This window comes from Toxorhynchites rutilus, chromosome 1 (assembly GCF_029784135.1).
Source record: "Toxorhynchites rutilus septentrionalis strain SRP chromosome 1, ASM2978413v1, whole genome shotgun sequence".
NCBI classification, from domain to species: Eukaryota; Metazoa; Arthropoda; class Insecta; order Diptera; family Culicidae; genus Toxorhynchites; species Toxorhynchites rutilus.
This window is the reverse complement of record NC_073744.1, coordinates 70,575,329-70,602,307: the sequence shown is the minus strand read 5'-3', so window position 1 is coordinate 70,602,307 and position 26,979 is coordinate 70,575,329. Positions and strand designations below refer to the sequence as shown.

The following is a 26,979-nucleotide window of genomic DNA, read 5'->3' as shown; positions in this document are numbered from 1 at the left end:
GGCGAAAGGTCTAATTTCGATTGTCCTAAACGAATAGAATTTTTTTGTTCCTATTTTAAGGATTAGACTAACAGAGAGTTGTCACCCCATAAAATGGCAATGAAGGCCACTGGCCCAAAACGATCATTATGATTGATTATGTATAATATTGATTTGTTGATATTTTGAATATAAAATAATGACTGTAATGTTTTTCCAACATTGCAGAGCTGGTTAAAAAAACTCAAACATTCGCAATCGGTGGACAAGACCCGAATCAGGATGATAGTTACATCGAATAAGTCCATTGATCTCTTGTTTTTACGTAATAGATATTTCCAACGATATTGTTTTGAAGACATACTTTGAATGAAAGAATATTTAAGTTTCAAATAAGAAAAAAATGAATCTATCATTGCAAAGCTTTTAAATTAATAATTTTTAAATTATTCTCTAGTTCTTTTTCCGTCTTTTTTTCCTTGATATCCGTGCAAATAAAATCTGAATCATTTTCTGCTTTTGGCAAATTCCTTGAAACTCATCAGATGTTTCAAATGAAAATTATGCTTCTGAACGACACTACTGACCAGTTTCTGTTTAAATAATTATATCAAATCTCATGCCCCGTATAAAGGGTGTGTCACATCAAATTGCATCACGGAAAAAACGCTGTAGAAATTCGCCCAGTAGACCGATCCTTTTGAAAATTTTAGACAGTAAAATAAAAACTATTAAACAACTTTTGGCATTTTCTTTTTATTCATACTTCGAGCCCAAGCCCGTATGCTCGCACCTTCCTCTTTACCCCGTCCATAAGGTTCTGTACAACGTCAGGTTGTAGTTTTTTTTTTGAACAGAAATCCATTTTTTCTTGAAGTCCGCCTCCGACAACTTTTGGGTTCTTCCGGAGGGCCTGCTTCATAATCGCCCAATATTTCTCTATTGGGCGAAGCTCCGGCGCGTTGGGCTGGTTCATTTCCTTTGGCACGAAGGTGACCCCGTTGGCTTCGTACCACTCCAACACGTCCTTTGAATAGTGGCACGAAGCGAGATCCGGCCAGAAGATGGTCGGGCCCTCGTGCTGCTTCAATAGTGGTAGTAAGCGCTTCTGTAGGCACTCCTTGAGGTAAACCTGTCCGTTTACCGTGCCGGTCAGCACGAAGGGGGCGCTCCGCTTTCCGCAAGAGCAGATCGCTTGCCACACCATGTACTTTTTGGCAAACTTGGATAGTTTCTGCTTGCGAATCTCCTCCGGAACGCTGAATTTGTCTTCTGCGGAGAAGAACAACAGGCCCGGCAGCTGACGAAAGTCCGCTTTGACGTAGGTTTCGTCGTCCATTACCAGTCAATGCGGCTTCGTCAGCATTTCGGTGTACAGCTTCCGGGCTCGCGTCTTCCCCACCATGTTTTGCCTTCCGTCGCGGTTAGGAGCCTTCTGAACTTTGTATGTACGCAGGCCATCCCGCTGTTTGGTCCGCTGGACGAATGAACTTGACAAATTCAGCTTATTGGCGACATCCCGAACCGAACTTCTCGGATCACGTCTAAACTGCTTAACTACGCGCTTGTGATCTTTTTCACTGACGGGGCATCCATTTTTGCCGTTCTTCACCTTCCGGTCGATGGTTAGGTTCTCGAAGTATCGTTTTAGTACTCTGCTGACCGTGGATTGGACGATTCCCAGCATCTTACCGATGTCCCGATGTAACAACTCCGGATTCTCGAAATGAGTGCACAGGATTAATTCACGACGCTCTTTTTCGTTCGACGACATTTTTCCAAATTTACGAAAAATTGACAGTGAAGCATGGCCAACGTGATCTATACACTCTTATCTGATTATAAGCGAAAGCTGAAGATATAATTCCTAAAAATTAAATTTCTACAGCGTTTTTTCCGTGATGCAATTTGATGTGACACACCCTTTATCAAATTACACGAGAATGGGGAGGATAAGAGGATTAAGCTTCAGAATCCCATATGGGAGTAGCTCAGATTATACTGATCATGAGATGGATAAATTCGAATTTATTCTGAGATATAGTAGATATTATTATTAATCAAAATTGTAGAAACCTATACTAAATACTTCTCACTATTCAAACGAGTAAGACAGAGCTGAGTACAAGAGTATGCGAGATATCGATTATTAAACTCATAATAGTCATGCTTTATCTCTAGAGTAATTTATAGAAAGAAGAAATAAAATTACATTCCCATATGTTCAACAACTACATTATTCAAGAGCAAAAAAATATTCCTCCTCATCTTTGAACTAGCGTTTGATTCAGCAAACTAACACACCAAGCAAATGATTCATGGAATGAGTCCGAAGAGTTGGATTGAAATACCGAATCATCGAGATATAATCGGAAACTTGTCATTGTAAAACATACGTTCAATTAAATGGAATATTATCTCATACACTTATTAATTTTACCTACATGACGTTCAAACGTCCGAAATTATGCAACCGACATAACGTTCAAACGCCCGAAATTATGCAACTGACATGTCTCTTATAAACGTGAACGAACTCTTTCACTTCACGGAGTTTATTTTTACACGCAACTGTCCGTGACAATGATGATAGAAACAAAAAGATTAAGTGTAGTGTAGGTGACGTGAAAGCGTTTTTGACAGTGATGTTCGTGATCAGACCCGTTATTTCTATTGTGGAAGCGATGCAATTCGAAGGTAAGCTTTTTGTATCATCCTTATATAATTGAAAACATATAAGAATCACATTCTTCTTAATGCGTCGGAAAGAAATGAATATTTGATTCAATGTATTGAATGTGGCAAACATTTCATCACAGTTAACCTCTCTTCTTTCTTTCAGATTTTGTGCATCGAACTGTTTCGTAAACAAAAAGTGCTACTCAAATCCCATTTGTTCTGAAGCTGTTTCCAGAGAAGCTTGACCGTAATGTTGCTTTGAACCCCAGTCAAAATATGGACAACAAATACACTGTAGATATTATGGAATGATCACAGCTCAGGATGGGATGCAACAATTAATTTGTGTATCTTGATGCAAAACATGACGAACTACTTTGAGTAGAATACAAATAGGAAATCAAGTGGAAGTGGATCCGGAGAACATCCATTTACCGAAGCGATGCAACGGAACTAAACATGATATATAACAAATCATCAAGCTAAAGGTAAATCTCGATGAATTCAGCAACTTGGAGGTCAAACTATCGAAGTGTGTTTTCTTGGTGGTTCTACTCGCTACAGAAAAGATACTGCTTGCACGAGGTGTTTCATTTTTCTTACCAGTGAACCAGAATTGGCTGGATGTTCGAAGTGTCAAGTATTTGTCTAATATCTTTGATTGTTGCTTTCAAGACGGATGAAATAAACTAGTGTCGAACTAAGTGTCCAATAGATGCTGCGAAGGAACGTGCCCCATGTATGATATTCCAAAATGACCAACCGGTTCCTCCCGGAAATCGATGGCTCATAGCAGAACGAATGTGTTATTGTGCAGGGATTAACAAATTGATGAGACAACTTGGAACATGCTTTTCGGAAACCTTGTTATTCCGGGACTATGTGAATAGCTTGACCAATTATAACAAAATTGATCATGAGGTATACAACTGGATTCACTTGAACTGATATTAAGAACATAGTCAATGTGTTAAGGTAAACAAATCGTATACTTCATGCAATAGACTTATATTAATCGCTCATTTACAGAGCCGATATTGCTGGAGCAGAAGTGGTTACGATGAATAATTTGAAGAAAGCTTGATATAAGGTTATAACGAGATATTCGAGATAAAGGGATCGCACAATCATGTCATGCGGGCCATCGCTGGACCATACCGCGAAAATCAAACAGGAGAAATGCTATCAAGTCACCAATCAGCATCTGCCGTAATCTCGCAAAATGACGCAAGCGCCAGAGGGAAGAATTTTCACTACGAGACTTTTCGCAAAATTGCATGTATAATCAGCATACGCGTACATTACGAAAATCTGAACTGTACAAATTGTGTACAATTGATGGAAAAACATTGCCAGCGGCTCGATTTTTGAAAAAATGAAGTTTTATTTAAGCTATGTTATCAACGCCAGTTTGTTGTGGAAACGGCAAATTTTAATCGCTGTTTCCACAACCGATTGGCGTTCATCCATCAAATTATGGGAAAATATATTTCTAAATATTTTCTACAACATGCCACCGTTGGGCGAAGCGTGAGGTAGCCTCAGGGAGAAGAGTTCTACACATTTTCCGTCTTTGTAGCATGTGTCGATCGGGCTAACGTAGTTGAGAACCCGATTGTAACAACTTTGGGAAATCCAAAATGCAATTGAAAACATCCGTGTTGAATAAGATAATGCCGTCCGAAATTACCCGATGTAAAGTTTTGTTATGAGATGCGTTTAGATGGTGATTTTAGAAGAGTGCGGCTGTTCACCAATCCAACGTTTACCCTTCGATCAACACTCAGTTTCAATTCATCCGAAAGAGACATTGAGCAAGTGAGGTAAGTGAACATCGTCAAAATGTTTTATCCCTTGATTGATGTTGTTATTTGAAATTTGTTGTCCCTTCTCGTTCATTCTATGCCATCAGAACGGATCGAAAATCACATCCGCATCAGATTCAAATTACGTCACATAATAAGGGGAATGGCGGTTGCGCCACATCACAGTGGAAATGGCGCTCACACCATTCCAACCATAAGCATAAACCAGGTTACATTTCTAACGTAACTAGGATTAAAATGAGATCAAATCACTTTTTTATTTTACTTGTAGGTCTGGACGGATTGGACCATTGGATTGGATTGGATTCGCACCATTCGTTGCACAAATGCTGCGCAGTCCAATTTTTGTACTAAACATACTCTTCAGACAGCACTGCAACAAAAAAATCAAAGCAAATGTCCCATCTCAATCTACCAATCACTCAGCAGTAAAATCCTTCGAGCATGAAAACCAATCCACTCTCAAATTATGACTCCAAAAGAAAGAAGAGTCTCGGACCGCCGCCATCCAGTACATTCGCATTAAGTGTTTTAGGTTAAACAATGACATTTCGCATATTCAAAATTTATTTGATGGAAATAAATCAATAAAACAATCTTTTTTCATCGCCATTATTACAAAAACTGAAAATACAACAAAAACAGTACGGGCTTAACCCGATATAAATAAATAATACTTTCAGGCCAACGTTGGATCGATTTCGAACCGACATTCTGCTACATTTTTTGACATTAACATTTACTAATGTTTACGCGTAGAATGTACGAATAATTAGTACGGTAGAAAATGACTAACGAATTGGTACTATTTACTAAAAAATTAGTAATATGTACTAAAAATTCCACTCAGTGTAGCCAAATATTCGAATTGTTTGCATTCTCTGACACTTATGGGTCAGGATTTGTTGCTGTAAATGAATATGAATCTTTCGCTTTGCGTAGTCCGTATGATCCCGTTGCTTCATGATGCATGGAGAGGTTCGACATGTAATGAGTTAGAGGCAAAGATGAATATAAACTTTCTGCTCTGTAACCGATCATGACGGTTTTGGTTTGCTTACTCGTGTATAAGTGCGAACCGAAGCCGAGTTGTATCGTTCTCTTTTGTGTCATGATTTGTAGCTTGTACAAGCAAAAGAATTACACTGGGGTAAATGATTTCGAGACGGAAGCGAACTATTCAGCGAAACGGTCAATCGGCAAACACTGATAGGAACGTTAGTGCCATCTAAGAAGAAGAAGAAAACAAATAGTTTAGGTGACTGGTCAGTTGATTCTGAACTACGTTAAAAAACCGAAATTTGAAACATACGCAGCAGCTTGATCAATTAAAAACCATCTGTGTGGTCAATCTTTGAACATTTTACTCTCTTTTTTCATTGGTAGAAAGTTCATGTGTGTACAGCGTACAGCTCACAGAATATAAATTGCAACAATTTCTGTCGTGAACCAAAAGGAACCAAAAAAAATAATTTTTCGTCGTTCCCCATGCAGGCCATAATTCCTACCGTGCCAAAACTGACACTGCTAACGGTTGCCCTTCGGCACACTGAATTACCTAGTCGTGAAATATGGCTCGCTTGAACATCGATACTCTCGGCGGAATTATTAAACGTCCATTTGAACTCTACGTCGGGGGGATTGGCATCAACGATGCACCGGATCTCAGCATTTTCCTGCTTTGCCACGCCGTACACTCGCTGCTGATTTGGAGCACATGTTGGCGCATCTGTGGGAACAAAAAAAGGAGAAAGGGACAATTAGTTGTCGATACGTTCGAAACATCTTTTGCGTCGTTGATTCAAATTCAATGTAATGGCATACACGCAATTTTAAGTCGCACACGTGTGTAGTAGGTGGAGGACATATTAAAATCATAATTAACCGAAAACAGAAAACAGAAAAAGAAATGGGTAAAGGATTTCAGCATGCAAGCCGGCGGTCCCCGTGGCGACCAATCCCGAAACAAAAAGATGAAAAATTGCATTATTCACTTACACATCACATTCAGCTCGAACGCGGCACTGCTGCCCTCGCCTTCCGCGTTGAACCCAACGCACGAATAATTTCCGGCCGTGGTCCGGGAAACCCCCTGCAGCACCAACGAGTGGTTGCTTATGATGACGCCCTGCGATATGTTGTGCGGCAGGGTTTTGTTCTGTAATTAACAGGTTCCGTTGTTCGAGATAAAACAAACAAAACAAAAAAAACATTTGACAAAAGGACGAGAAGGAATCGATACGGTATATCCATTAGTATCGCGCAGTCGGGCCGGTCCCTTTGAACTTACGTTATGCTTCCATTCAACTTTATAGACAGCGGGATGGGCTGTCACAATACAGTCGAAATAGACGTCCGTCCCCTCGCGGATCGAGTCCGGGTCCAGCGAGCTGCCCAGCCGTACGAACGCGTCAGGAACATCTGTAATTGCGGGTACACACAAAAACACGAAACATTTCATTTCAGCGTGGGTGCTTTCCGGATGATTACGTTTATTACTATTTCGCTGCGGTGAAATCATACTGAAAATCGAATGCGCGCATTAAATTACTGGTGGTGGTGGTGGAGGAGCTGAAATCTCGCTGCACGCTGCATCAGTGCGAAGGATACATCTGCGAGCCGTTCGCCTCAACCAATGCATTGGCGAGTGTGGTGCTACACAAATGTCCTCTGTATAAGCTACTTCTGGCATAATTGATATACGCAAATTGAAACGGAGCCTCGAGAGTGAATGCTGAAATCTAAATCTTATCTGCTGCTTAATGTAGGGTAACACGGGGTGATTTGGTCATATGTGGTGATTTGGACCACCCCTTTATCTCAAAAATTACGGCTCAACTTGGATTTTCTATAATGTCATTTTCCTCTATTGTTGAACCGTATGTACCTGAAGTAAAAACACTTTGGTAAAACTTCACAAGTAGAGGGAAACGGTAGCATAAATATAATACATCAAGTATTTTGAGCGTCAAAAAATGTGAGTTTTCCAATCGTGGTTTTAAGGGTTTTCCCGCTGATTAAACAAACTTTTCGTGTATTGTGCAGTAAAGTTATGTTCGCCTTCAGAAGAGGAACAATTTGATGTAGCGAAACTGTAAGTTTGATAACAATAAATGAAATTAATTGCATTTTAATTTTTGCGTGTTGTGTGGGGTGACATGGCCACGTCTCTGTGGGGTGAATTGGTCCTACAGGTTTGAGACTTTTCTTTGGTCTAATTGATTCCAGATGCCGCTGAATTACAAGAAGAGGATGGACAGACAACGTTGGAAGAAGGAGGAGCTTGAAAGAGCAACGCAGGCCATTATTTTATGATATATTTGGTAGATTGAAGCTTTATATAATGATTGAACATTATTTATTGAGAGAAAACAAGTGTAGCTCAGTATACAATGTGAAATTTTTTATTTAGACCGTATTGGTTTGGAAATATTAGGCGATTTGCTTAGGTGGTCCGAATTCCTCCCTTTTCCCCTACCATCTGGTTGGATTCGTTCTGCACACTGCTGGAATGAGTTAATATTTTCTTGGGACATCTTTCTCTTTTTGGACACAAAACTCGCTTACATTTTTTAGATATATTTGTAATTTAATTTTAATTTGATTTAAAAACTTCAGGGGAAAATTGTGTTGGAATCAATTAATTTCCTGTAATCATCTATAAACCCTATAGTCCCCTACGATACCTAGAATAAGGATGTCCGCTGAGCGGAGCGAAAAATATTGAAATTTTATCAACGAACTTGACCAATTTCGGTATTCTCAAATTCTGTATTCACAAATATTTTGCGGACTAACATTTTTTTTTTACAACTGAATCAGTAGCAATTCCAAATCATATTATCAACCAGATTCCATTTGGTTCCTATTACGTTTTTTTAGGGCCTTCGAATACGGAGAAATTTTTGTTTGAATGGAATATTCTCTTTCGTCTTTGATGATAAAAAATTCAATTCGCACCATAAAATCGAAAGACAGTTTTGAAAATTTAAATAATTTCTGTACAAGGCTAATTTGGTGCTTTGACAAAAAAAAATTATGCAAATATTGCAGTAAGTTTTAATGTTTGCAGGCAAATTTAAACCTAGTTTATCCTCGAAACCTCCGTGAACGATTCAAATTGATACGCTAGGTAATTTCTCTAGACGAACGATCAAAGTTTGGAGTAGATTAGAGTAGCACTTCATCGAAAACTGTACCAGAAATTCTGCGCGTACAGTACGGAGCTTGCAGTAAACGGAGAGATATACAGTACGAAGTGCCTATCCAAGGCTGGTTGTGAAGTTATGAAGTACCGGCGTTTAAATTGTTTGAATGTATATCACTATATGTAAACATCTTTCCAACTGAGATGTGTAACTCTGGAACTCTAAACAAATCGAGTGATCTAATGGTACGACACGGAGTGTATTTTCGACGGAGAACGAAATCTACTGCCCTATCAGCGAACAATTTATAAATAATTTCTTTTCCGTATCGTTTATCCTGCCTGGAACTTTCTTTTAAACAACTTCGGTGAGACATAATTTCAGATAAGAAAGATAATCAAACTTATAAAGATGTTGACGAATTTCATGCCAGCACGTCTTAGAAGTGGGAAGCACCATCTCAGATTGTAGTGAAACGTTTTGGTGTAAAGACATTGAACATCTAAGCTACTTTATGTACTTGAAAGGCAAAAAACCACAAAAAAGAATACTTTTTGAAAATAGCCAATGTTTTTTTTCTTAATTTTTTACAAAAGATTTCTAGCTCAAAAAACTATAATATCTACAAAATGTTGATCAAATAATTAAATGTAGGAAACTATTGAAATTTTCATAAAGAAAAACAAACAGTTTAAAAAAATATTACTCTGACAAAACAAATGTTTTAAAAATTGAAATTAGTTTTTCTCAAAAACGTATTTTATGTAATTTTCAAAAAAAATATTATTACTGGCCCATACAGTCACCAACAAATCATCTATACATTGGAATAGTGGCACTTTTACAAGGAAAAAAATTCTCTGACAACCACTTTTTCATGTTTTATTTGCAAAAATACAAGTAATTCTTTTTTTTTAGTCTAGATAGCGATATAGTATGTTCGAAAAAATTTTAGGTCTTATCAAACATGGACTTTTGTCTAAGATGTCAACATTCCAGCTTTCATAGTTTCTGTAATACAGGTCGGACTCGATTATCCGGAATTTTAGACTCGATTATCCGGAGTATTTTATTTTTGATTTTCGGAGATTTTGAATAATTTGTATAATAATTCCATATTAAAAAGCTTCTTCTTGAATGGCGTTAACGTTCCCTGTAGAACTTTTGCCGTCTCAGCGTATGCATTAATAAGCGTCATTTATTAATGCTTAGTTGAGATTTCTTAAGCCAAATAACATACATTGAATGTATTCCGAGATGCAAGCTCTAGAGAATACGCGTGACCACAGTGCAAGTCGAAGGAAATTTCTTTGACGAAAAATCCCCCGGCCAGAACGGGAATCGAACCCGAACACCCTGATTAGTCGGCCTTGGGTGCACATATATTGAATAGCTAATATGGGTATAAAACGAAAGGGCTTGACTAGTAGAAGATTACATATTTTCTCAGAACCACATCAATATGGGTATCAAATGAAAGGGATTAACTAGTAGAACACAGTTATTTATGAGAATGCAAATCCAAAATGGCCGCCACCACAAGATGGCGCCATATATATTTTTTTCACAACCCCTTCAATATAGGTATCAATATATGGTAGAATACAGTAGATAATACTAAATCTAAATCCAAGATGACTGCAGTTCCCAAATAAACAACTACTTTTAAATGGTTCAATTCAGCTTGCTCTTGCAATTTTTTAACGACGGCTAAATTGAATTATTCTAGTTTATGAAATACGCAGTTTTACAATGACAGTAGAATTAAATGCATGTTCCAAATTTCAGATCAATCAGTTAACAGGAACGGGGTCAATTTTCTATTAATGTGGGACAACCCTACAACCATTCAAACATACATAGGAACAGGTCAAGCTGAATGAAACCATTAAATAAGTAATCGTTGTTTGGGGACTGCGACCATCTTGAAATTGGATTTTACATTATCTGCTATGTTCTACTTGTCGAGAACTTCCTTTTGATACCCATATTGATGAGGTTTTGAAAAAAAAATATTTATGGGGCCATTTTGTGGTGGCGGCCATTTTGGATTTGCATTTTTCATAAATAACTGTGTTCTACTAGTCAATCCCTTTCATTTGATACCCATATTGATGAGGTTCTGAAAAAAATTGTAATTCGCCATTTTGTAGCGGTCGCCATCTTTGATGTACATTTTCCATAAATAATTGTGTTCTACTGGTCAAGCCCTTTCATTCGATACCCATATTGATGGGGTTTTGGGAATACCCCCATTGATGGTATTTCGAGAAAATATGTACATAATCCGCCATTTTGTGGGGCCGCCATCTTGAATTTTCAAAATCATGGAATACGTAGTTTTATAATGACACCAAGAATAAAGATGTGTTCCAAATTTCAGATCAAACGGTCAACAGGAAGGGGGTTAAATTTCTATTAAAGTGGAAAAGCGCTACAGACAAAGTTACAAAGTTACAAAAATACGAAGTTACACAAACACAAACATACCAACGGGTCAACCTAGATAAAACCCTTTAATAAATAAGTGCAAATCATAATTATATTACGTTTACCGAGAGAAAGTTCGTTTTTTTATGACTCGATTATCCGGAGTGTAAAAAAAATCAATACTCCGGATAATCGAGTCCGACTTGTATATGAACAAGAACAAGAACATGTCAAACGCGAATATTTATATACAAAAATGACACGAATTATATACGGATTATTTTTTTTTCAGTAGTCCCCATACAGAAATGCCATATATTCTGGAAACTATAAAAGGTTGACGTCTTCGACAAAAGTCTATACGTTTGTGTTTTTTTTTCGTTGTTAAATTATGAATTTTCAAAGTTAACCGATGGTTAAAGAAATCAAAGTTACCCTTTTTTCAAAACAATATTTTTTTCATAACTTTTGAATCACTGGACCGGACCGGCTGGTACACCGTATATAAAATCAGAAGAGTGTGCCTTCCTGTTTCAAAATATAATATCTATATATTCGGCCAAACCGACAAGAGAAACTTAAAAAAATATGTATATTTCTAAAACGAAAAAAAAATATTGTTGAGGCACCGATGAGCTGTTTGTCCTAATCGTACTACCTTGATAGGAGTAGCCTTGATGATTATCGTTGTTATTGACAAATTGACAACAAACCACTATTGTGTTAAAGAGACAATAAAATTTGATTTGAATAGATGTGAATAGTTCGATTATTGGAGAAAAGTTAATTTATAATTAGTTTAGAAAAGTTGATTGAATTTTGAGAATAAGATATGAATTTGAAAGCGTATATACAGAGAAGCGTAAGTGTAATGGTAACAGAGAGAGTAAGTTCAAGAGTATTTTTATTATAAATTACAGAATTTATGGAGATAAAGGAGGTATTTGAAATCAGAGGAAAGGATTCAGAAAGTGTAGAAAATATAAAACTACTCATGTGAGCCTCTGTATATTTCTGTATTGTAAAAAAACTAATTTTGTGAATTTACAGTTTTGAGCCGTTAGTAAAAATACACTAGCTGCGAAAAAGTGGTTTGCATTTCCTAAAGTAAGAAAATCCCTTCGAATATATATCTTTCTAAACGTGATGTAAAAAAGTAGATGCCTTTCAAAAATGACATAAACTGGTAGGGTCTATTTAATCTCTACACCTCGAAAAATCACAAAAAAAATATATTAAAATAAAGTTAGTATTGTTCACAGAAAATTCACTCAAACTTCCATTGTTGACAAGAGTTCAAAAACGGGTACTGTGAACTCTAAGGCGCAAATAAAAAAAATACGGATCTTTTTCGATTAATGGGTAAAATCTATTGTCCGCTGCGTTTTCAAATACGCCGTGGTGGACATTTATTCTTAACTAGCTGACCAGGCAAACTTCGTCTCGCCCAAAATTTATTTTTCGTTACCACATCCACGTTTTCTTATTAAGCCCACGTTTGTGGGTCCAATCGCAGAACTGTTCATTGATTGATCTTACAATCTACCCTTATAAATTACCTTTTACTGTGAAATTCCTAGTACTTCTAGCAAAACTCGTCATTATAAAATAAAATTATTTTCAGACACAATTCTCGTTCAAGATTTTTCAACCACTTACAAATAATATATTTCTACGTTACATGGAATAAATGTTTGATACAGAAAATATGAGTTTTGCTCTTATCAACACATTCGGCGATCCATATTTATTTGTATAGATAGAAGATGATATAGGAGTGCGTTTTATCACATTAAAATCCATTTCCACTTTCGAACGAAGATCAATTTCGTTAGCGCAAACATCAAATGGACTAATAACACTTGCCAATATGTAACTGTAGAACATATGCGAATTGAATTTTTCGAACTTTTCCATTTCCATTTTTTTTCCAGAGATTTCCGAAAATTTTCAATTGTCATGTTTGGTTGGAATATGTTTGGTTGAAATATGTGTGTTATTTTTATGAGACCACTCTCCATTCCAGAGGAGGGAGGGGTGCCATACCATCATAGAAACATTTCTCTTACCCAAAAATCCTCACATCCCAAATTTGGCTCAATTTGCTTGATTGTTTCTCGTGTTATGCAGAAGTTTGTGTTTCATTTGTATGGCAGCCCCCCCTTAGAGAGAGGGGAGGAGTATCTATTCACCATAAGAACATTTATTGCACCCTAAAGCCTTCACATGTCAAATTTGGTTTCGTTTGCTTGATTAATTCTCGAGTAATGCAGGAATTTGTGTTTCATTTGTATGGCAGCGCCCCATAGAACCACACCCCCCCCCGCCCCTTTAGAGAAGGCAGTGGAGTGTCTGACCACCAAAGAACCATTTGTGTTTCATTTGTATGGCAGCCCCCCCTTTGAGTGGGGGGAGGAGTGTCTAACCATCATAGAAACATTTATTGCACCCTAAAACCTTCACATGCCAAATTTGGTTTGCTTGATCAATTTCCGAGTAATGCAGAAATTAATGTTTCATTTGTATGGCAGCACCACCATCCTCCCCCCCGCCCCTTTGAGTGGGGTGAGGAGTATCTAACTATCATAGAAACATTTATCACACCCTAAAACCTTCACATGCCAACTTTGGTTTCGTGAGATTGATTAATTTCCGAGTAATGCAGAAATTAATGTTTCATTTATATGGCAGCCACCCCCCCCCCTTTTGAGTGAGGGGTGGAGTGTCTAACTATCATAGAAACATTTATTACACCCTAAAACCTTCACATGCCAAATTTGGTTTCGTTTGCTTGATTAATTCTTAATTCTCGAGTAATGCAGAAATTTGTGTTTCATTTGTATGGCAGCCCCCCCTTAGAAAGGGGGGAGGGGTCTCGAACTATCACTAAAACCTTCCCCGGCCCCAAAAGCCCCTACATACCAATTTTCATGTCGATCGGTTCAGTAGTTTCCGAGTCTATAAGAATCAGACAAACATATATCACTCCATTTATATATATTAGGCTGTCAAAAAAGTCCTGCGGTATTTTTTTTGAATTTTCATTTGTTCATAAAATTAGTTACAATCATCTGTTTTAAGTCAAATATGCGCCGTTTTGTTCGATGACTTGTTTCCAACGAGATTCCAACTTCATAATACCCCTGTTATAGAAGCTCGCTTCCTTATTGGCAAAAAAACTCGGATAGCCAATTTTCACAGGCCTCTTTTATGGCTAACTTCTGACTACCTAGCTCTTTCGCCATGGACAAAAACAGGTGGTAGTCACTTGGTGCAAGGTCCGGACTATACGGCGGATGCAAAAGAACCTCCCCTCCGAGCTCCCGGAGCTTCTGGCGCGTCACCAAAGAAGTGTGTGGCCTGGCGTTGTCCTGATGGAAGACAATGCGGCCTCTGTTTATCAAAGATGGCCTCTTCTTCATGAGTGCTACCTTCAAGCGGTCCAGTTGTTGGCAGTACAGGTCCGAATTGAGCGTTTGGCCATAGGGAAGCAGCTCATAATAGATTATTCTTTGACAATTCCACCAAACACACAGCAGAACCTTCCTGGCCGTTAATGAGGACTTGGCCACCGTCTGAGCCGCTTCAGAGGGCTTCGACCACGACCGTTTGAGCTTCACGTTGTCGTAAGTGACCCACTTTTCATCGCCAGTCACCATCCGCTTCAGAAACGGGTCGATTTTGTTACGATTCAGCAGCGATTTACATGCGTCGATACGGTCAAAGATGTTTTTTTGCGTCAACGTGTGTGGTACCCATACATCGAGCTTCTTTGTGAGTCCAAGCTTCTTCAAATGGTTAATAACGGTTTTATGACTTATCCCCAGCTCTTGGCCGATGCTACGGCTGCTACTATGCCGGTCTTTCTCGGCTAATTCAGCGATTTTGTCGCAATTTTCGACGACAGGCCTTCCGGAGCGTGGCGCATCTTTGATGACCTCTACACCAGAACGAAAACGTTGAAACCATCGTTGTGCGGTGGAAATGGAAACTGTATCGGGTCCATAAACTGCACAAATTTTATCGGCAGCTTGAGATGTATTTTTGCCTTTGTCATAGTAGTACTGTAAAATATGTCGGATTTTCTCTTTATTTTGCTCCATATTTGCGACACTATAACTCACGAACGACTTAACCAAACAAAACACTGTCAAGGACTATAAAAAACCTTTCCAACAAGCTATAGTATGACTCGATACAATGAATACAACTAGAACTACGCGCTTACAACGACACCTCGCAGAACTTTTATGACAGCCTAATTTATATATATATATATATATATATATATTCAAAATTCGAGAATTCTTGAGATGCTTAGAACTTCATCTTCTGCAATTCTCGCGTAACTTTTGAAAAGGTCCTACGTAACAAATGTAAACAAATCGAGTTAATGGATGCACGCTATTAGCCTTCAATCATTGAATGCATTACAAAAACAATCGTTCACGTATCTATTTTCTTCATCTTTTTATCGCCGATACAAAAAATACCAATGTACAGATTCGGATTTTAAGCACCCGGGTGTTACTTCGGACGCCACTTTCCTCCGATGCCCGAAACGTCCGAAGTAACAAAGTAGTCAATACAACACGAAGTCGTACTTCGGTCGTTTTGAGTTTTTGTTTCTTACAGTAGTTATAATCGATTTCAGTTCAATTCAACGGGTGATAACAATAATAATCTGTCTTTAGAACCAAATGCTGATTTTTGGATTGTTGTTTAGTAGTTAGTTTCAAATTCTTATCGTGCAACGTAATATGTCCAATGTGCAAACGCGGGCAGTCAAAACGTCCAATGTAACATTTTCGCTCCTTGGAATCAACTTTAAACTCAAATCACGGAACAACAGCTACGATTGGTTTTGGAGAGCTATTCTTGTTCGCTAGTGGTGAGAGGAGCGATAAAGATCGATAACTTTTAAGACAATTCGCGGAATAATGTTCGGGTCTTCAACTTCGTTTTTCTCGAGTTGACAAAAATGTTACATTGGACCTTTTCAAAAGTTACGCGAGAATTCTGCTATAGTCATCCATCTCTAACCTATTTCAGTTTCGGTGAAATCATGTGCAAATTCAAGCCAAATCAATCTCTGCGCCACAGATATAAGACGTCGTAGAAGTCGAATATATGACCCCTCGAGTACTCAATGGATCGTTTCGGAGGAGCAATTTCATCTTGAGTTCAAACGAAAAACAACAAATAACCAAACTATCAAATTTTCATCTCCCCCACTTGACTCAAACGAAAGGAAGTGATGAATGAATTTGTCGGGTATCACACCCGAAAACATATTTTTCACCATTGCATACTGTCTGAGCACCGAATGGCATCTCAACCTTTTTGATAGATTCAAAGTGATGAGAGCCTTAAGTATTTCAATAAATTCTACACCACACGAAACACTGCACTTTGTCAGCAGCATCAAACGACCCATACTTACATTGTATATCCAATTGCCACCCGTCCTCGAGCGCATCGGATGGCACGTAGGAGTTGTACGCTTTGCAGGACAGGTACTTGCCTGCATCGGTACGGTTGAGGCTTATCGATAGGGTACTAGTTGTTTGATTACCATCAGCCGAGGTCTGTTAATGGAGTGAGAAGAAAAAGAGGGATAGAGACGTATCATAAATGAAAAGTACGATAAGCAGGCTACATAGTGTTTAATTGGAAATACGGGGAATTACCGTCTCTTTGCTCTTATCGAGCCGAATTCCGTCCAGGAACCAAGTGATGGAGGCGGCAGGCCGTGAACCTGCACTTTGGCACAACAGGTCGTACCGATGACCGGACGATAATGGTTGGTGAGCACCAATCAGTCTTATATTCAGAGGAGCAACTGCGAGTGATTGGTACAAGTTAATATTTTAATATGGAAATACCGGCAGCGTGTATTGACTTACAGTTCATATCAATTTGGACGGACTGCTCCACCGGATTAGCCCGCACATGGTTATTGGCCTTGCACACCAGTTTCGAATGCAGGTCCTGTCGGGTCAGTGGTCCCAGTGCAATCTCGCTGCGGAGATGCTTACCCATGGGCATGTACTTGGTTTCGGCCACCAGTGGAACGCCATCCCGGTACCAGCTGACCGCCGGTGTGGGTCGTCCACCGTACACATCACAGCGCAACTTAATAACGTCCCCTTCGCTATAGGGACCGGCAACCGTCGTTCGTTCGGTGCCCAACTGGTCACGGATCAGCACCCGCTCGGGGGGAACTGTAATAAGAGAGTTGAGTGTGTTAAAGACGGGATCGCATTATTGGCTATTGAATTCTTCATGCTGCTCTTGTTGCACTGATTTACAGCTCACAGGAAGCTTGAGCGATGAACTGCTCTTTGTGAGCTTTGCGAATAGCGAACAAGCATTTCGGCTTTCACTCGAAATCGAACGTATTTGCAAAGCAATCAAGCAATGATAATCAAATTTTGAATACTGAATTCTACCGCTGTAATTTCCCATTGATTGGAGAGAGAGAGAGAAAAGGCAGAAAAAAAGAAGCCCACGAATAATTTAAACACCGTGAGATGCGCCCTTCTCCATTTCAGTAAAATACGCTGGATGAATAAATTAATAGCATGAAAATGTTACTTTGTCCCTAAGTAAATCTTTTTTTTCTCCTTCTTGTTACCTAGGTTATTCAGACATTCCCGCTCGTACCTTTTGCCATATTCTGTCTACTTGTAGCGGTTATTCGTACTTAACCTTTGAAGGTGCAATCAATTATGTAAAGTAATGGAAAAAACCTGCAGTCAGCATCGCTTCTCGGATTACCGCAGACATCCTACCGGAGTATTATTCGTAATCAAGCAAGTTATTAGACAAATTGGAAAGCTTGTCCGTGGAGGCAGAGGCAGCAATCCATCATCAGCCAAATATGGACCCTTCTCACATTTCATTTACTGCATAAGAGTTTAGCTTCGAAATAATTGCAGTTAACGTAGCAGAATATCTACAATATTTTTCAAGCAATTTCTTTTTCCGAGGGCAAATTTGGGGTTTACATTCAAAAAAAAAAACAAAGGCTTTTAGGCGAGCAACGAAAAATGAAAGCTGTTATATGAAAGGAAACTGAAAAATAAATACCATGAGAACAAATTGCTAGAATTATTAGCCAAATGTTTCCACATCGAATGATGATGACTAGACTAAAAAACCCTGAGCGCCATTCATTTCGAGAATTAAGTTGATCTTCGCTCTCTAGGAATGTATATGTAGGGGAAGAATGGTAAAGATGGACACCTTAAGTGAACGTTATTTTTTTTCGTGAATTTCACAAAATATGTATAACTATCTCACCACAAGTTGATAGTCTAGGTCTCTTTTTATAATAAAACTAGCTGACCGGCAAACTTCGTCCCGCCCAAAATTTATTTTTCGTTATCACATCTACGTTTTTTTTATTAAGTGCACATTCATGGGTCCAATCGCAGAACTGAAATCGGACAACTCCTTTCTCGAGTTTTGCTGCATTCGGCGATCCATTTTTATTTATATAGATAGAAGACGATATAGGAGTGCGTTTTATCACATTAGAATCCATTTCCACTTTCGAACGAAGATCAATTTCGCTACCGCAAATATCAAATTGACTGACAACGTTCAATCGGTTCAAGTACAAAAATTGTATGTCATGCTTTTAACAGGGCTAATGCACTTATTTCTGGTATAACAAACTAATTCTCAAACAAATACAAAAAAAGGTTTACAGAACACGTGTACATCTTGTTAGCGAATGCCTGATGACAATGAGATTTATATTCTGTAAAGGTGTTGCAGATCACTTCCTTTTTCATAAAACCATGTTTTTATGCATAATCTTTCGGAGAACCAACAAAAAACTTATTGTTTGTTCCCAGTATTTAAAAAAAACAACATCGAGCTCAATTGTCCCATGTTAATATTGCATAACTGTCCCACCATGTATTTTTAAATCGTAATCAAGCTTGATTGACTCAAGTGAGGGGTACTCTTCACATTTAATCAAACAATAGTTTACTGCTTATAAAAAACCCTGTGAAATGCTCAAAGCTTCTGGTAGACAAATATGCTAGAAAACTTTGATTGTGTTTCGCTCAGTTGCTGTTTTTGGAACATGTGACAACTATGCGTAGAACGGCAGCATAGGTTATTCACGGTTTGTGTTCAATTTTTGAACAAAATAATATATAAAAGGTTTTCTTTGTAGGAGAAAAAATCTCAATCAAGAATGTTATGTCGTTTACTGTCCATAACTTTCGCTATGTATTTTTCGGAAAATATCGTTATTCCATTCGTGTGGAGCTTCTGAAGTTCATCGATGGTATTTTTTCATCAAGAGTGTTGCTCAGAGATCGCGACAAATGGTAGTCAGACGGCGCAAGGCCCGCGCTCTACGGTGGATGCATTAAAATTCCCTAACCAAGGTTTCCAAATTTATGACACGACATTAAAGGTGTGTGTGGTCTCGCGTTGTCATGGTGGATGTCGACGCCTTTCCAGTTGATCAATTCTGATCGTATTTTCTTAATCGATTTGTGTAATCTATCCAGTTGTGAGCAGTAGAGCTCTGAGATAATCGTTAGGTTATGTGGTAACACTTCATAATGAACAGTCCTTCCAATCACATCATTCACAGCTTATTTGGTGTCAATCCTGGCTTTGAAGTTATTTGTGGTTCACCACGTTTACCCCATGGCAGTTAACGAGTGAAATTCATGTATTTCACCCATATATTGTAATCCGGGACTATTTGCATCATAAATGGGTTGATTCTGTTGCGTTTCAGTAGACCTTCCCTGATGAAAATTCGGTTAATCAAGTTCTTTCGCGTTAATTCAATTGATACCTAAACGTTGAGCTTTTTTGAATAATTCTAACCTGTCACTTGGTTAATTCTCAAGACTTTGGGCCTCTCCTGTGTTCACTTACAGCATTCGTGCCATAAACTTCAGCATATTTTTGCTGGTTTCACTATTTCTAGATAATTCATGACAGATCCATGAACATGTGGTGTGGTGTTGTGTTGTTCTAAATTTATCTTATCGTGTCTATTATCCCATTTGGTTCGTGTTTGCCACTAATCAATTATTTCAGACGGTTGAAGCTTCCAAATGTGTGTCTTGAAATTTTTCGGGGATTTTCATGTTCTCTATTATCCAAATAAGAACCATTGTTTCTGAATCGTATAACCTTTTTACGGGTCGTGGCAACTATATTGCTAACAATGAAAAATATTTTCTTCGCTACACTTAGAATATTATTTCAATATTTTACTTAACAAAAACTTCTAAAAATATCTGGTAATATTCCTTTTTTTCTGGGCTACAAAAATGTACAATATTAATTTAGGAGTCATTTTTATATAACAAAACCACGATTTTAGAGCGCCGACAGAAAATTCTGTTTAAATTCGTTGAAAATGCAACAAGTTGATAAATTTTTCACTGTAAAAATACTGTTTAGGATCTACTGTGTAACATCCTGCAATTTTTGAATAAAATAAATGGTGCATTAGACGAAAAATTCAAATCTTAATTTTTTTTTCTTTGAAACACTATACCGTTCTGAAACATATTTCGGACGCTTAAGGCATATGATGCAGAAAACAGATCTAAACTATATGCACAGGTATGATTTGGTTGATTTTTTAAATAAATTAGTTCAATATGCTTTTAAGCTTTCTACTTTGGTACCTATTTGATTGAAAACATAAAAAAATCATCGAATAAAATGCTTTTAAAATGAAGCGAATAAGAATCAAACTTCGGACACTAAATCAAATTTCGGATAGATTAAATTCAAATTTCGGACTCCTTATTTTGTAATTTTTTGGACGAAAATTACACTACACTCGATTAGATTTTATATTCAACTGCGGAACACTTACCAAGCAATCACAGTAAACTGTTAACGATGATGAGGACTGATGAAACACGGGAGAATTTTAAATATTTATGAAAAGCAAACGTCAAACACAAACGATAGTGAGTAGTGTTGATAGATTTTTGCCGATTATGTTAATTCAAATGTAGCACTCATGTAAAATGATAGTGAAACCAAGGGATTACTCTAAAGAAGCAATTTTGATATTTATTTGATAGTTATATCATCAGTGCATTAAGCATATCAAGATATTGTCCGAAATATGATTCAGAACGGTATAAAAAAAGTCACAGGAGGGTTGTGTCCGAGACACGACCGCATAGTTGACGTAGGATTCCATTAGGTTATCTGTTGATTTTGGATATGTTTGAAGAATAACATACTTTTCTACGTACGTGTACTTTTTTGGTTCGACAACTCGCAAGCAGATCGGACAAGTTTTTAATCGATCCAACAAAGGTGTTTTTTTCACATCGAATAATAGTGTTCTTTTTCACCGGTTGCGCTTGCGAGTGGAGCGAAGTTTAAAGTGGTGCGCGCTGAGGATCCAAATCAGACACATTCATCACACACGCCACACAGCCGCGGCAAGTAGAAATTTATTTTTCTTTTGTTTCCCTATCATTCCTTCTACCTTCTGTGCACGATTTACACCATTGTTCAACTTTGTGTTAACCAAATCGGCAAACGTTGGCATTAGGGGTGATCATTATTTCTTATATACCGTTGAACTTTTATTGGAATTTTTTTTTCATTTTATCATTTTATTTAACATAAAATAAATTGAATTTAATATTCGCATCATAACCCTATAAAAAATATTTTTTTCACTTATTTATTTATTTTGATTATCATTATATTCTGTTCATATCGAACAGTTGACCGATTTTTTTGATATGGCTGAGGGCGGGAAGGATCCCCCATCGACGCTATTGAATATTTCCGATACCGATCCTCCTCCTGAAGAGCAGGAAGATGAAGCTGAAGTTGAGGAAGAAACTTCTGTATATGAAGTTGGAAGTTCCGAAGATGAGGACATTGACGAAAAACAGGATTTTCGTCCAAAAGAATACCATGAAGGCTCCAAAGGCCCATTCATTGTATACTTTAGACGAAAATCTAAACCTCTCAATGTCATTCGTATCTCGAAGGAACTTACTCAGAAGTTTTCTGCAGTTACCGAGATTACACGGATGGGGCCAGACAAACTACGAGTTGTCGTCTCAAGCAGGACCCAAGCGAACGAAATCACGCGCTGCGACCTCTTTGCGATTGAGTATCGCGTATACGTGCCCTGTTGCAACGTCGAAATAGACGGCGTAATAACCGAAAAGGGTTTGACTCGAAAAGAGATTATCGATGGTGTCGGTCGCTTCAAGAACTCTTCACTAAAAACTGTGAAGATTCTTGCATGCGATCGACTGAAATCTGTGTCACAAAAAAATGACAAAAGGGTTCTCAATCGGACAAACTCTTTTCGTGTGACTTTTGAGGGTTCCGCCCTTCCAAATTACGTTGCAATAGGTGCACTTCGTTTACCTGTTCGGTTGTTTGTACCCCGGGTAATGAAATGCAACAAATGTATGCAACTCGGTCACACGGCCGCCTATTGTTGCAATAAAAAACGTTGCGCAGATTGTGGAGAGAGCCATGATGAGAATCCTTGCGCGAAGGAGCACAAGTGTCTTCATTGCGGCGGGACTCCTCATGATATTATTCAATGCCCGTTGTACATACAACGAGGGGAAAAAATCAAGCGTTCCTTAAAGGAACGTTCCAAGCGGACTTATGCAGAAATGCTTAAGAGTTCCGTTCCAACGACTCAGGACAATCCCTACTCCATTCTGCAGAACGACGAGCCTGTTGCTGACGCTCCCAATGCAGGAAGTTCCGGTACATCGCAGGGTGCCGTCAGGAAAAGAAAAATTACTTCTTTTCCTTCACTCCCCAGAAAGACGACCGAAACTTCCCAAGTTGGAATGAAAACTCGAATTGAACGTGCTGAGAATAGACCGAAGCAAGTACCTCCTGGTTTAAGCTGTTCTTCCACGCACCAGGGGTCCTCAACACTTCCCGGAGCAGCACCCACCCGGTCTGTTCCATTTTCGCGGTCGAGGCAACAGCCACAATCTGGTTTGCTTGCGCTTTCTGACCTGGTGGACAACATTTTAAATGCTCTAAATATAAATGACCCTCTTAAAAGCATAGTATTATGTTTGCTTCCGATTGTGAGAACATTTTTGAAAGAAAAATGTGGTTTTTTAGCAGCGTTCATTTCCCTCGATGCCTGATTCAGTGCAAGAGGTCAAGGATTTGACCACTGTAATACAGTGGAATTGCAGAAGCATCATCCCTAAACTAGATCAATTTAAATTTTTAGTTCATAGTTCTAACTGTGATGTATTTTCCCTCTGTGAAACATGGCTTTCTTCAGCCGACGAGCTGAATTTCCACGATTTCAACATTATTCGCCTCGATCGAAATGACTCGTTTGGTGGCGTACTATTGGGGATCAAAAAATGTCACTCCTTCTATAGAGTCACTCTCCCATCGATGATAGGCATTGAAGTTGTCGCTTGCCAGACACAAATCAATGGCAAAGACTTCTGCATTGCCTCGATATATATTCCTCCAAGAACCATGGTCGGCCGCCATCAGTTTTTTGATATCATCGCGGCATTGCCGGAGCCGCGGCTAATCTTAGGTGACCTCAACTCCCATGGAACAGCATGGGGGTCACACTATGATGACAGCCGTGCCACGTTGATTTATGATCTGTGCGACAACTTCAACATGACAGTTTTAAATACAGGGGAAGCAACTAGGATAGCCAACCCTCCTGCACGGGCAAGTATGCTAGACATATCACTTTGCTCTTCTTCATTATCCCTGGATTGCACGTGGAAGGTAATCCAAGATCCCCACGGTAGTGATCACCTGCCAATAATTTTATCGATCGCCAATGAATCAGGTTCTCGTGAGTCAGTCGATATTGCGTATGACCTCACGAAAAATATTGACTGGAGAAAATTTGCAGAAATAATATCTGAAGCACTTGTTTCAATGCATGAACTTCCTCCACTCGAAGAGTATAACTTTATATCGAGTTTGATTTACGAAAGCGCACTTCAAGCTCAAAAGAAACGTGTTCCTGCTACCACTTTCCGACGTCGTCCTCCATCACTTTGGTGGGACAAGGAATGTTCAAAGGTCTACCTTGAAAAATCATCCGCTTTCAAAAAATTCAGGAAAACTGGATTAGTGGAATGGTTTCGAAAGTACCAAGCTCTAGAAGCCAAACTAAAAGGTTTGATTAAAGCAAAAAAGCATGGATATTGGCGGAAGTTCGTCAATGGTTTGTCAAGGGAGACAGCTATGAGCACTCTTTGGAATACGGCTAGGAGAATGCGTGGCCGGAACCATACAAATGAAAGTGAGGAATACTCTGACCGTTGGATTTTCAAATTTGCAAGAAAGGTTTGTCCCGATTCCGTTCCTGCACAAAACGTCGTACGCGACATTCCGCTCCAAGGCGATTATGAGAATTTTTCGATGGTAGAATTCTCAATTGCACTTCTCTCATGTAACAATTCAGCTCCGGGGTCGGACAAGATTAAATTCAACTTATTGAAGAATCTTCCCGACTTGGCAAAACATCGTTTGCTGAACTTGTTCAACAAGTTTCTGGAGCTGAATATAGTCCCGCATGACTGGAGACAAGTGAGAGTGGTAGCCATACGAAAACCCAATAAGCCGGCTTGCGATCACAATTCGTATAGGCCGATTGCAATGTTATCCTGTATTCGTAAATTGTTAGAGAAAATGATTCTACTTCGTTTGGACAAGTGGGTTGAAACGAACAATTTGCTGTCAAATACGCAGTTTGGCTTCCGCCGAGGTAAAGGGACGAACGATTGTCTCGCGCTGCTATCTTCTGAAATCCAAATCGCATTTGCTCGCAAAGAACAAATGGCTTCCGTTTTTCTCGATATCAAAGGGGCATTTGATTCAGTTTCCATGGAAATTCTCTCAGAGAAACTTCATAATCGTGGACTTTCACCAATTCTGAATAATTTCTTGTACAATTTACTCTCAGAAAAGCACATGTTTTTCAATCATGGCAGCTTGAAATCTTCTCGTTACAGTTTTATGGGCCTCCCACAAGGCTCCTGCCTAAGCCCCCTCTTGTACAGTTTTTACGTCAATGATATAGATGATTGTCTAACTAGAGATTGCACGTTGAGACAACTTGCAGACGATGGAGTTATTTCCATCACGGGTGCTAATCCCGCCGTTCTGCAAAATTCCTTGCAAGATACCCTGAACAACCTGTTCACGTGGGCTCTCAAGCTGGGTATCGAATTCTCTACGGAGAAAACTGAAATGGTCCTTTTTTCTAGGAAGCACGAACCCGCCCAATTCCAGCTTCACCTATCCGGCAAAACGATCAAGCACTCGATGTTTTTCAAATACCTTGGAGTATATTTTGACTCTAAATGTACCTGTGTATTCCATTGCGTATTTGAAACAGAAATGCCAGCAAAGAATCAATTTTCTCCAAACAATAACCGGAACATGGTGGGGTGCCCATCCAGGAGACCTCATTCAGTTATATAAAACAACGATATTATCAGTGTTAGAATATGGCAGTTTTTGCTTCCGATCAGCTGCCAGGATTCATATTCTCAAGCTGGAGAGAATACAATATCGTTGCTTGCGTATAGCCATGGGGTGTTTGCATTCGACACATACAATGAGTCTCGAAGTTTTGGCAGGAGTACCCCCGCTTACTCTTCGGTTCACAGAATTATCCTACAGATTTCTCATCCGTTGCAAGATCATGAATCCATTGGTGATTGATAACTTCGAAAATCTACTCCAACTGACTCCTCAGCCAAAGTTTCGGTCGGTCGTGATTTCATTCGCGTGATATCTCGGCTTATGTCCAATCACTACAACCTAAACGCGCATCTCTATCGAATTGGGCTCGCAGCAAACAATCTTTGTGATTGTGGCGATGGCTACCACGACATCGAGCATATTGTCTGGTCGTGTATCCGGTTCCATGCTGCTCGCTCTCAGCTCTCTAGAGCACTGAGAGCAAAAGGCAGACAATCGGATATCCCCGTCCGGGATATCTTAGGTAGCCGTGATCCTGATCTTCTGCTTCATCTATACCTGTTCCTCAGAAACGCCGATGTCAACGTTTAATGATGTTTCCTTCTTTGTGTCCCTGTGTCGTATCCCTCCTATCCGATCTATAAACTTTTACTTAGTCGCGGCAATACATACACACACTCTTTACAGATACACGGGCCAAAGGTTGTGCAGTCCACTGATGATTCAACAAAAGCCAAAAGTTGTACCGCCATGACAACTCTACACGAGCTGATGATTGCGCCGGCTAGTGACCATTCTATCCTGGATTCCTCGAGAAGACGCACCACGCTAGATATGGGGTACAGACTAGGGGGGCGTTGCTGATTAATGGTCAGCTGCATCCCAATAGGAAGTATCCCGTGTCGGGCACAGGTACAGATCATTGAAGACAGCAACATCACAATTACGAAAACACTTGTAATACTAACCTCGAGCCAACCGCGAGTAATCGGTTACATATTACTAACATAGTTATAAGGCAAACATTGTCGAAATATTGAACTCCCGGCCCCGTCAGGTTGACGCCATATGAGCCTTGATAAAAATATATATTTTGGATAAAAAAAAAAAAAAAAAAAAAGAATAACATTATTAAACTCTTTGATAATGATGTGGTGGCCCTGAAAAGGGCCGTTTTGTTTGGTTGTTGCATATTGTTTGTTCACTTTACCAGTGTTTACCGAGTGATGATGACAGAAGGATGGTAAACAGTGGTTGGATGGTGCGTATTAGATAGAAGATGCCAAAGTGAAATGAGATATGAGATGCGTCCAGTGTTATGTATTGATGAAACAAAGAAAAAAAACTCCAATTTAATATAAGATATTTCCTTAGGTGAAAATGAACGCAACAAAACAACAGACAACTTAAACCGAAAGACCCGTTCT

The 26,979-nt window shown here is 38.9% G+C and overlaps 1 protein-coding gene across 1 annotated transcript in view; it reads right to left on the bottom strand.

Annotated features, from left to right (window-relative positions):
• Positions 1-26,979, bottom strand: part of LOC129773940 (hemicentin-1) — a 569,029-nt gene that overhangs the window by 50,157 nt on the left and 491,893 nt on the right. The window contains exons 5-10 of the mRNA XM_055777641.1: positions 16,969-17,286; positions 16,753-16,904; positions 16,506-16,650; positions 6,775-6,905; positions 6,483-6,642; positions 6,043-6,213 (exon numbers count right to left, since the gene is read on the bottom strand). Coding sequence (XP_055633616.1) covers positions 6,043-6,213; positions 6,483-6,642; positions 6,775-6,905; positions 16,506-16,650; positions 16,753-16,904; positions 16,969-17,286 — 1,077 coding nt within the window. The remainder of the gene's footprint in view (positions 1-6,042; positions 6,214-6,482; positions 6,643-6,774; positions 6,906-16,505; positions 16,651-16,752; positions 16,905-16,968; positions 17,287-26,979) is intronic.